Here is a 13,018-nt window from a genome sequence, read left to right as displayed (position 1 = left end):
CGTGCTTGTGGTGTTCGGCCAATCACAATGCACTGGGTCAGCTGGCCAATCAGAGCAGACTGCGCTTGTCAAAGGAGGGGGCTTTGTTGAAAACTACGTGTTTGAGAGAGGCGGGGCATAGAGGACCTACAATAATGTACAGTATTTGAAAAATAATGTGTTTTTTGAACATTAAAGCATGTCAACATATTCTGTTACACCAAATACACCAAATAATGATCTTTAAAATAGCATCATATGACCCCTTTAATATTCTCATAATTTTCTCACCCATGTGACGTTCATATGACTTTTGGACTACTTGTATGATAACTAATGTGCTTTTTCATTTTTTTTTTATCCATATGCGTTTCACGAAAGACCCTAAAGTCATGTGGGTAAATGATGACAGAACTATTCCTTTAAGGACCATCAATACATTTGAAATTGTATACAATATCAGTTTCTGTGTGTGTCAATGCAAACAGACCATTTGTTGTTGAGAGAAACCATTAATTTCTGCATTTGTTTTGCTTTATTAGTTTGTATTTGGTGTGAAAAAGCCTGGGTTATATTTTACTGTACATCCTTGTTAAGTAATATCTGTGCCATTATGTCACAAACAACCTTTATCAGAGTCTTAATCACAGCATGACTTTCAATGACTGTCTGTTCTATCCTTTGTAGTTGAGGTGGTGGTGGAGTTTGAGTATGAAGCCACCCACGAAGATGAGTTGACCCTCAGACTTGGAGATGTGATCAGAAATGTGCGACGGATTGAGGAGGAGGGATGGATGGAGGGAGACCTCAACGGGAAGCGAGGCCTTTTCCCAGACAACTTTGTAAAGGTAATTTCAAGAAATGCTTTTTTTATGTTATTTAATATATTGGGTTTATGTAAGGAAACAAAGAAAGGTAAAAAGCCTTGTGGTTGGCAAAAACTGAGTGGCAACAGGAAGGAAGGGGTTTTCTTAAGTCCATGTGTCATTGCAGGGATTGCAGTTTCATCTTCAACTTGTGTACCTCTTAATTAGTGTTTTGAGTAGTTACTGAAGCAGCGTGATGAAACCCACATTAAAGTCGATTGTAATGGCAAATCTTGTCAAAGGCAGGAAATTATTGCTTTCGTTTCCTTGCGGAGATCCTTTAGTAGGGTGTGAGGTAATCTTCCACTCCCTTAACTGAACTTTGATCCCGGAAAGATTTGATAGTCAGCACTCAGGTGGTTTCTGGAGAAGATCATGGAAATCGAGCAGGTAAGGAGCTTGTTTTAGTTTGTCTGTCTGTCTGTCAGTTCATATCTAAATAAGATCTTGGGCTTTTCGTGTCTGGAAAGCATGTTACTGGAAATGTTTTGTCTTTAGTTGGTTTTCTGTTCATCTAGTTTCTCATAACATGGCACTGGATTTCATTGCATGTTTCGCTGAATCACCAGACAGATCGCAGATAGCACAGGATTTAAAGGGCACTTACTGGAAAAGCATAACCAGAAAATAATTTAGTAAAAAAATGTTTTTACACTAACGGCACAATTTTATTGCGTTCTTAAAGTTCATTTTCTACAATTGTGCATTTAGAACATTTGTGTTTTAAATAAAGATTTCATTTTTTGTATGTAATTATTTTTAGACAAGAATAGTTTTTGAAGTGATTACCTCCTTTTTATTTTTTTTACTGATTTGATGTACCGCTTTCAGTACACTGGTTTCATGTACAGATAATTTTGTATATTTATTTATTAATTATAATGATGAATTATTTAGGTATTATAAGAAAACCAGGAGCTTTAAAAAGGTTGAGAAGGCTGACCTCAAATTAGTTACTGAGCAGGGAGTAACAAAAAGGAATTTCTTTGTCAGCATCTCAGACAGGAAGTTTGGAGCGGATGCAGCCAGTGGCATTCTCCATTCTGCACCGGAGCCTCCAGGAAACAAAGAGTGCTGCTCAATATGCCTTTCTCTCAAACCCAAACTCTGTCTGAGTCCGTCTAAACCCAGCTAAAAAGACTTCTGTAGAGTTTCTGTGGTAATACTGTGGCAATGCTAGAATAATGCTAGGGTACTTTGATGTATTACGTAGTACTGAATGTATTACATGGTGCTTACCATAGTATTAAAGGGTACTTAAAAGAATGTCATTTTATCAACCATAGTACATTTCCAAAAACAACATAGTATTATGCCCCAAAATCCATTGCAGTTCCTTGGGTAGTAGACTAAATAAAGCGGTTGGCATAGCAAATGAGGGTTAAGCAATTTAACATTTTAGTTTTTTTTACTATTATTATTATTTTAATGTAATTGCATTTATGTATATTGTGCAACTAGGTTCACATAGTGAAAGAAACACTTTTTACATTTAATTGATTTAAAGTTGTTGACATTAAATGATTGCATGATTTATTTTTTTATTAATTTATTAAACATTTAATTCCCTGATTTGTAGAATGCAATTTCTTTCAAATGATTTATCACTTTAGGTTCTCCTACAGACACATTTCAGACGACTTTAAATCAATTCGAAAGTTTGGGGCAAACACCCCATATATCGTTTATGCTGACATGTTTATTGGTAATTCATATGGAGAAATATATTATTTTAAAACCATTTTTTGAAGTTCATTAAATTTTTATTCCGCTTCATTACATTCGAAGTGCTACCTTAATTAAAATTCAAGAATTTAAAAGGTTTCTTAATTCAGTGCGGAATTGGACGCTAAATAGGTGTAATACACTTGCTCTACCAGCTCAGGATTCTTTATTCTTGTTTACAGTATGAAGTGCTATACTTCAGATCCTCTTCATATCCATACCAAATACAAATATCATTGAGAGAGAGATAAGCACAGAGCAAGTTTCCGCTGGATGAGCTGAGAACTTGCTTTTCGGGGCGTATGAGTACACGGCTGTCTGAAGTCGCTGGAGATCTTATCACTCCTTTGTTTCTCTTCTGTCTCTCTCTTCCCACCTTTTTCTGAATGTGTGAGGGAGGCTGTGGTGTTGCTGAATTTACATGTGTTTGGAAACCGTGAATGTAGGTGCTAGTCAGTGGTTTCTGTAGAATTTTACATGACATGAGTGTGAAGAATGTAAATGTAAATGTAGAATGTAAACCTAACAAAGAATTCATGCATTCATGGTAAAATAAACAAAACCTACAGGTGCTGTTGGCCGTATAGATGTTGAATTCTCTCAGACATTTTCATTTATATTTAAACTGCCTTAAATTCAGATTTTTTATTTATTGTATTACTGAAAAAAAAAATTCTGTATTTATTTATCAAACAGGTTTTGCTAAATCATTTATACCATAGTATATATACTAGCAATGCTATGAGTGACAAAGAAACATGGCGTAACGTGTATATACAGAGACAAATTAATATGAGAGAAATGACTTAGAAGATGTCTGTCAGGTTCCAAACAAACTGAGAAAATAATTAAAAATGATGAATTACCTTTCATTTGTGGAGCATTTTCTTTGCTGGATTTTTCAAAAATACACAGTGTCTTATGATTATTTAATATATAGATAATTTTCTTTTGAATTTTCAGGGAAAATACCATGATACATGTTGTGTCCGTGGTATAAAATTACTTTTACCATCATGTGTGATTTGCCATACTGCTGTTATATGTGATGCTATATGTGATATTTGATTCTTTTGTGTGTGTGTGTGTGTGTGTGTGTGTGTGAATCAAGGAGGTGAAAAAAGATGAGCCAAAGGAGGCTAAAGAAGTGAAGGAGGTGAAAGATGAGACTCCGATACAGCGGCGAGCATCAGGGAATGTGGCGAGCCTGGTGCAAAGGATCAGTACCTACGGCATCCCGGCAGGAGGAATTGGCTTACAACCTCGTTCTCAGCCCCGTGCCTCAAAAAAGAGTGCGTCTTTTTTCATTTCAAACTCTTAACAGCTTTTTACTCTTCTTTTTCTTAGAGATTTTGTTTTTAGAATGCCACACATAAAATGTGCCTTCTACCTGACAGACCACATATCTGTTTCTGTGATAGCCCTCGACACAATAACAGCAAAAAATTTTCACGAATCCTCCCAAGCTTGTTAGCCATTGAGCAAAAGTAGCAAATCAGTAACACGTTCTACCTGTAAATCATTTTGCATGTTTGAGTTTGCTGACGTGTCTTTGGATGAAGGCCATGTGGTCTATAGATTGTGGTGGTCTAATTCAGTCTAGTGGACAATGGCATTAGCATGATGGTTTACAGCATCTTTACTGTCGATTGGTTATTGGTGTATCATTGTGGGAGTTTTTGTTGTCAATATAATTTGTCACAGCAGGCTGAGATGATTTTTATATAGTTTACCATAATACAGCATATGGTAAGATCTTTCACCATTTTTTTGTTTTTGTGTGTTTGTTTTGAGTTTAGCACAAAAATGTTTAGCCGATGGTGGCTTTGGCCAGTAGTGGGCAGCAGTTGCTTTCTTATCGGGTCATAAAGCCTGTTTTCATTTCCTCTGTCTTGAGTCTTGAGTGTACGACTCTCAGATTTTAGAGGAAGTCCACTTGATCCTCTCCAGCTGCATGGGAACATTGTCACAGAACACTCAACGATTGTGGTGCCGTCTTAGCTTCAAGGTTTCTGCTGAACAAATCATCTAAAACAGTGATAACAGTGGAATGTAGTTGTGTTGATTCTCTTCCTCTGTGCTCCTGTGCAGGTTTATCACATTGTACCATTGAGGAAATAAGGTATATTTTGTTTAATTTCTGCTCAGTGCAGCGTACATTACAAGCCAGCCATAGAGCGCCTTCTACTGAACTAAACAGTACTGTGGTGGTACAATGATACAGTAATAGAATTTGATGCCAATACTGTAGTATTTCAATATACAGTGATAATGAATTATTATTATATTCATGTACCATGGTATTAACTTAATACTAAGTAGTAGTAGTACACTAAAAAATTCAAAAGTTTGGGGTCAGAAAGTTTTTTTTAAGAAAGTAATACTTTTATTCAGCAATAATTATTAAACTGATCAAAAGCTGTAAATTGATTAGCAATGAATTAATCGCAAGGGACAGTAAAGGCAATTATAATGTTAAAAAATATGTATTTTTAAATAATTGCAGTTTTTTTTACTTGCTGTTCATCAAAGAATCCTGAAAAATGTCTAATGGTTTACACAAAAATTAAACAGAACAACAACATAATAATTAAGAAAAGTTACTTGAGCACCAAATGAGCATATTAGAAGGATTTCTGGAGGATCATGTGACACTGAAAACTGGAGTTATGGCTTCAGAAATTTCAGCTATGCCATACAGGAATAAATTACTTTTGAAAATGTTTTACACTATTACTGTTTCTACTGTATTTTTGATCAAATAATGCAGTCTTGATGAGTATATGAGACAAAATAATTGATACATAAAAAATTGTTTAAAAATAATTTATGTATATTTTTATCAGAATTATTTTAATGTGAAGTTCAAAAGAACAGCATTTATGACCTAAAAGCCTCTTTTTTTTACATTTTAAATGTTTACTGTCACTTTTAATCAATTTAATGCGTCATCATTACGGAGTAAATGTAATATAAAAAAAAATATATAAAAAATCTTGCTGATCCCAAACTTTTCAACTGTAATGTACAAGCATTAGAATATTTAGCAGTGGAGAAGATTTCTCAGTTTATTTTTTGGGTGACCGGTAACATGTCTTAATTTGGCATGTAATATGGAGCAAACAGAGTAATCTGCCGTTTTCTTTTCTCCTTAAAGGGCATATGAATCATCTCAAGGACAGGGTGTGGCATCTGTGTGTGAGAGTGTATGTGTGCATACAAGTTTAATAAAGACTCCTCCTGATTGTGCTAGTCTTTACTCATTGAGCCCTCTTCAGGTAGCTGGAGGAAACGCTCCCCTTGCATACTGGCGTTATTGGCTGAGCGACGTGTCAGGCCAGATCCAGAGTGACTTGTTGTGTTTTCATTACAGAGCCCAAGAAGCGTCAGTGCAAAGTCCTGTTTGAATATGTGCCTCAGAATGAAGACGAACTGGAACTGAAGATTGGAGATATCATTGACATCACTCAGGAGGTCAGTAGCTTCTGTCTTTTGTACTTAATGTAACTTGATGTTTTGAAATTGTGCTGAATATATTAGTTTTCTATTTATAGAAATCCACACACAGCAAATGTTCTTTGATAGGCTTTTTGCATGCTGCAGTGAGATATGATGATAAAGTAGTTAGATGTTCCTTAAGTTTAATTTCTCGTTAGTTGCCCGCTCAGATGTTTCTCATGAGCTAGTAATACAAATTTCGTTTTTTTTATTTATTTTACATACTCTCTCTCAAACGTTCTTTGTGACTTCATCCATAATGGTAAGAAGATCAGTGGTTCTCCAACGGTGGTTTGTGGCCCAAAGTCTGTTTTGATAGGGTTGCAGACAAGAAGGAAAACAACTATATAAAATGCAGATTAAACCATTCAAGTAATCATATAATTGTGAATAGTTAGTAAATGAATAAAATAAATGGGCATATATATAGGCTGAATGCTTCATGTATCATGTGTTGTTTGTCAAAGACAGTGTTTCTGATCACACTGTAATATTGTAGTGCAGATTATTCTATTTTAGTAGATGCTAACCAGAAAAATGGACATATACCAATATGGCCAACATGCTTGACATCTCCCTCATCTTTAAAAAAAAAAAAATTGAAATGAAAGACTACTTTAAGCCAGACTACATTTATCATGGCTCTTTTATGGCAATGATTTTTTTTGTTTTCTTTTGTTTCTGCCTATCAAAATTCAAGCAACATTAAAAATATTACATAATTTAATATATGTTTAAGTCTTTGCATTTTTAGGACAGTTTTGCTTCATGCTTTAAACAATTTTGCTATTGTGTTGGTTTGTCAGTTGATGTCCAGTGTAAAATCTGCATCCTGAAGTGAAACCAGTTGAGACCCACTGTCTTTGAAAATGAGCGTTTGAATGGACGGTTCCTGTATTAGTGCTGACTGTGTTTTAGGTTGAGGAGGGCTGGTGGAGCGGAAGCATGAATGGGAAGTCAGGGCTCTTTCCTTCCAACTTCGTCAAAGAAATAGAATCAGCTGAAGAGACAGAGCCAGAGACCAGCGACGTAACAGATGAGCCAGGTACTGCTCAGCTTATCTCAGAGAGGGCATGTCCTTACACGAAAACACTCAACAGACACCTTTGTTGTTTTTTTTGTACGTTTAAGGGTGTGTGTGGTGTTTTGGAAGTGTTATACCTAGTCACGGCATCTGCAGTTGACAACTTTTTGTTCATAATATTTATAAATTTATTTATTTGAGGCATTAGGCCAACTGAAGCAGTCATAAAATGCAGACCAAGTGTACTCCACTGTTCAAAAGTTTGGGGTCAGTAAGATAAAAAAAAAAAACTTTTATTCAGCAATCGTACATTAACTTAATCAAAACTGACAGTAAAATGTTAATAATTTTGTTTTCTTTATTAAATAAATGCTGTTCTTTTGAACTTTCTTTTCATCAAAGTATCCTGAAAAAAAATGTATCACGGTTTCCATGAAAATATTAAAGGGATGGTTCACCCAAAAATGAAAATTCTGTCATTAATAGGGATGTAAGGATTCGATCAACTCACGATTCGATTCATGATTTTGATTTCACGATTCGATTCACGATTTTATTTTAACAAAATGAGATTTAAGACAAATTAAAAATTACAATGTGTCCTTTTATTATTGCTTGGGACAAAATGCTGCTTGTTTCTTTGTGAAATTGAAGTAACACTATAATAATATACTACTATAGCACTTCCATATTATTGCTCTTTTGTTGGTTTTGATTGCTTCTATTGTCCTCATTTGTAAGTCGCTTTGGATAAAAGTGTCTGCTAAATGACAAAATTTTAATATAATGTAAATGTAAATAACAAAACTAAATTGAAATTTTAAAACAAGCCCCACATCAAATAAATAAGTAACACAAATAAAAGAAATCTCTTCATATAAACAAAATAAGGCTTTGTCTGTGCTCTTTCCATTTAAAATTAGAGGCAACCACTGCATTTTAATCATGATCCAAACAAAGATGCTGCATACATGCAACATGAGCATTTTTTAATCTAAATTAGATTGTATAATTTCAAAATTTGAATCAAAAACAGAATGGTTTTACGTTTTGTGAAACTATACATTAGGGATGCACCGATATGAACATTTTGGCCGATACCGATAACCGATTATTCTTTATTTTTGAAAGCCGATAACCGATATGTTGGCCGATAAATCTATATCCAAATTGTTATATACTTTTTGAGAGCCTGATTACAAAAAAGGTCTCATCATTAAAAGCCACATCCCAAACACTTCAACATAAGCAGCCTAGTTTGAACGGTGTACGTTTTAAAAATATTTTTACTCTCCCATTACCAAATTTAGTCATAAAAAAGCCTTACAAATAAATAAAATTATGCATAAATAATGCAAACAAGTCACTGGACATCATTACACGTGTAAAGAATCAAAATGAATGCGCCACAGATCAATAAAACGGAATAGCCTCTGCACGGACAATAATTAAATGATTTTAATTACTAAACCATACTGTTGATGAAAATAATAAGAGAACAATACAAGTGGTTGTTGTTATTAATAATATATCAATGATTTTGAAAAAGTAACAAATTAATACCACTGTTTTAAATAGCAGCCGTTGAGCTGCGCGTGCTGAAGCTGAAGAGCTGAATGAACACGGTAAACTGAAGCGTTTTGCTGGCAGCTTATTTAACTCAAGGAAATGCATCCTGAGATTAATATTAATACAACATAAACATAATATTACAACTTATATATGAAATGACAAATGACGCAGTTATTGCATGCTATAGTCAGAATGTGTGATCCTGTTGTGGATGCGCTCTTCCCATAACAACGCGCTGAAACACAGCAACTAAACCCAAAGAATGCACAACGTTTTATTATAATAATCAGAATCAGAATCAGAATCAGAATGAGTTTTTATTGCCAGGTATGTTTACACATATGAGGAATTTGTTTTCATGACAGAAGCTCCACAGTGTAACAGAATGACAGTGACAGAACAAAAACACAGATAATAAAAAATAGAAAAATAGAACGTAAATAAGGAATAAAAATATACAAATCGACAATTGTATGTACAGGTATACAACAATAGACAGTTGTATGTACAGGTATATTATGTGCAAATTGAAATGTAGACTGAGTGTGTGTGTTAGATAAATAAGTGTATGAGTGAATAAATAGTGTGTGTTCCACAGTTATTGTCAAGTGTTCATGAGATGGATGGCCTGAGGGAAGAAACTGTTCCTGTGTCTGGTCGTTCTGGTGCTCAGAGCTCTGTAGCGTCGACCAGATGGCAACAGTTCAAAGAGGGAGTGAGCTGGATGTGAGGGGTCCAGAGTGATTCTGCCAGCCCTTTTGCTCACTCTGGACGAGTACAGTTATTGGAGAGAAGGGAGGGTTGTACCAATGATTCGCTCAGCAGTCCGGACTACCCTCTGAAGTCTTCTGAGGTCAGATTTGGTAGCTGAGCTGAACCAGACAGTTATTGAAGTGCAGAGGACAGATTCAATAATGGCGGAGTAGAACTGTTTCAGCAGCTCCTGTGGCAGGTTGAACTTCCTCAGCTGGCGAAGGAAGTACAACCTCTGCTGGGCCTTTTTCACAATGGAGTCAATGTGAGTGTCCCACTTCAGGTCCTGAGAGATTGTGGTGCCCAGGAACCTGAATGACTCCACTGCAGTCACAGTGCTGTCCATGATGGTGAGTGGGGGGAGTGCAGAGGGGTTTCTCCTGAAGTCCACGGTCATTTGTATAGCACATTTCAAACACAATGGTAATTCAAAGTGCTTTACATAAAATAAAATAAAAACAGTAATCACAACAATAAAACAAGGAATTTAAAAATTTGAAAATTATAAAAAAAAAAAAAAATTAATTGAATTGCTATTTGTTTAGCATCTCAACCGATGTGAATCGTCACATATTTGAATAGATTTTCAACCGGCTCACGGTTAATTGTTACATCCCTAATAATTACTCACCCTCATATCGTTCTAAACCCGTAAAACCTCTGTTCATCTTGGGAACACAAATTAAGATATTTTTGATGAATTCTAAGAGCTCTATATAATGCACCGTTGTTTTCGTTCAAATCAAAGTGTAAACAACATAGAAAACGTATCTGTGTGGTGCAGCTGACACAGAATAGCATACACCGTTTGTGTTCAGTGGATATTCTCCAAAATGGCACCAGGGTGACGCAGACGAATTGTTGAATGAAGTCGTTATTTTTGTTTTCTTTGCGTACAAAAAGTATTCTCGTAGCTTCGTAAAATTACAGTTTGAACCCCTGATATCACATGGATTATTTTACGATCTCCTTGCTGCGTTTCTGGACGTTGATCGTGGTAATTACATTGCTGTCTATGGGAGGGTCAGAGAGCTGTCAAAATTGATCAGAAATATCTTAATTTGTGTTCCGAAGATGAACAAAGGTCTTACGGGTTTAGAACGACATGAGGGTGAGTAATTAATGACAGAATTTTTGGGTGAACTATCCCTTTAAGCATCACAACTGTTTTCAACATTGATAATAATAAGAAATTATTCTTGAGCACCAAATCACCATACTTGACTGCTGAAAGCTCCGTTTTGCCATCACAGGAATAAAAATATATTAAAAAACAGTTATTTTAAATTGTAATAATATTTCACAATATTACGGTTTTACTGCAGTTTTGATCAAGTGAAAGCAGTCTTGATGGGCATAAGAGACTTTCAAAAACATTCTTGCAAACCCCAAACTTCTGAACGTATAAATTAAGTAATAATGGCCCATACTGAATAAATATTTGGTGTACATTTGAAGAACTAGTTCACCCAAAAAATTTAAGTTTGAAATGAAAAATGTCATTATTTACTTACTGTCATGTTTCTCCAAATCCGTATGAATTTCTTTCTTCTGTGCAACCCGAAAAGGAGAAATTGTAAAGAAATGTACAGGTTGTTGTACAGGTTGGACACAATTACTGGTACCCCTAGAAATTCTTATGAGTAAAATATATCTGAAATATATTTTAAATCAAATATATTTCATATAAAAAAATAATAAAATATAGGTTCTTTTTAAATAAAAGATCAAAAGGATTAACAATGCAGATTTATTTTCATAGCCTTCTTTGATCATATTTACCAAGGGTACCAACAATTCTGACCATGTGCCTATCAGTTATTTTAACAATGTTTATACAGTCTACTTTGCACATGACATTACTTTTTTTTTTAATCAAAATTGTGTAAAGCTTGTTGTGGTGGTACTCATACAGAAGTGTGTGTTCACAGATAACAGAGATGGAGCGTCTAGCCCCACATCCCCTCACCAAGGCAATGGAGTCATGGCCCAACCGAAGAAGATCAAGGGCATCGGCTTTGGTGACATATTCAGAGAGGGCTCTGTAAAACTCAGAGTCTCTCAAAGATTACCATCTGACAATGAGGAAAAGAAAGAAAAAGTAAGTGTAGTTCTGCACATGACAATGTCTTATTTGCCTTCCTTAAAGTATTTCCTTGTCTATACTGCAGGACTAGTACCAGTCCCAGAAAATGCAGTATACACTTCACGTTAAACAGAAATCTTTCAGTATTGTAGATGTCACAATCAAAAATAATGTGTGGCTGTAGTTATATATGCAAGATATTCTGGTATTTATGAAGTAGGAACTGTACCGCAAACCAATGTAGCACATAATAGTGGCTTATAAAATTATATCATTGCCTTGGAATGTATGAAAATCAGTGCTGCCAAGAGCAATGGAGTGTTGAAGGGTAATTACATGTCTAACTGCTCTACAAGTTTTGCCAGTGATTGCTTGATTGCTCAAGACTTTACCGTATAGGCAGACAGTCTCAAGATGAGACCTTCCTTTTTAGGAAATATGTCTTTCTATTTTTGGACTTCATTATTTAGGGTGGCTGTTTTTGAAGCATTCTGGTATGGACTGCTTCTCGTTATCGTTTTTTCTCTGCACAGCTGGAAGGCATTGCACATTTTAGTTGCTAGACGTGTGCATTGTGTTTACGTTTCTAGAAGCTACAACTTTTTGTTTGCTCTTAGTTTTATAGGCAGCTGTTTGCAACTTCAGTTTCATTCTTAAAGACAGCTTCAAATCAAGATGAACCCTTTTACAACCATAATAAATTTCCCTGGTTGTGCGTGATTCATCAGTGCGCATTACTCTAGTGAAAGAAATGTCTCATCAGAGCATAATAGTTTGCTTTGAAATTTTTGGTGATGTAACCCATACTCCATTGGTAAGGAATCTAAGGATATAATACTATATAAATCAATGATATTCGAACTGGGTTACAATTTGAGGCAACATTTTTCTTTTACACAATGAAACACTAAGAATTAAATTTTTCATCGTACATATGAAAAGTTTGTATATTTCTAGGTTGACTGTTGTCGTTAGCTTGCTTAATGGTTTTTCTGCTTTGCAATGATATTTAATGTGAAAAGAGCTATATACAGTGTGTGTATATATACACACTGTATATATATATATATATATATATATATATATATATATATATATATATATATATATATATATATCTCTAGTATTCTGATGTTGGTCATGAAACACTAAGAATTAAATTTTTCATCGTACATATGAAAAGTTTGTATATTTCTAGGTTGACTGTTGTCGTTAGCTTGCTTAATGGTTTTTCTGCTTTGCAATGATATTTAATGTGAAAAGAGCTATATACAGTGTGTGTATATATACACACTGTATATATATATATATATATATATATATATATATCTAGTATTCTGATGTTGGTCAGAAAAAATGTTTTGTAGAAAAACAAAATACAAAGTATTTCCAGATAATGTTTATTAATATGTTCAATTATTTAGTAATATTTATTGCTTAATTTTGTGCATGCATCTTTGCTTTGTGTATACAAAGTTTTCTTCATAATATCATGCTTTTGCACACAAACACACA

General features: G+C 34.6%; 1 protein-coding gene across 1 annotated transcript in view; it reads left to right on the top strand.

Moving 5' to 3' along the window:
* The window catches only part of LOC107553423 (CD2-associated protein), a 56,502-nt gene that overhangs the window by 14,756 nt on the left and 28,728 nt on the right, over positions 1-13,018 (top strand). Inside the window, exons 2-6 of the mRNA XM_016235611.1 lie at positions 667-827; positions 3,682-3,862; positions 5,944-6,044; positions 6,987-7,113; positions 11,349-11,518. Coding sequence (XP_016091097.1) covers positions 667-827; positions 3,682-3,862; positions 5,944-6,044; positions 6,987-7,113; positions 11,349-11,518 — 740 coding nt within the window. The remainder of the gene's footprint in view (positions 1-666; positions 828-3,681; positions 3,863-5,943; positions 6,045-6,986; positions 7,114-11,348; positions 11,519-13,018) is intronic.

This window comes from Sinocyclocheilus grahami, unplaced genomic scaffold, assembly GCF_001515645.1.
Source record: "Sinocyclocheilus grahami isolate Dianchi unplaced genomic scaffold, SAMN03320097.WGS_v1.1 scaffold473.1, whole genome shotgun sequence".
Classification (NCBI taxonomy): domain Eukaryota; kingdom Metazoa; phylum Chordata; class Actinopteri; order Cypriniformes; family Cyprinidae; genus Sinocyclocheilus; species Sinocyclocheilus grahami.
The sequence above is the reverse complement of the archived record's forward strand: the minus strand, read 5'-3'. Positions and strand labels throughout refer to the sequence as shown.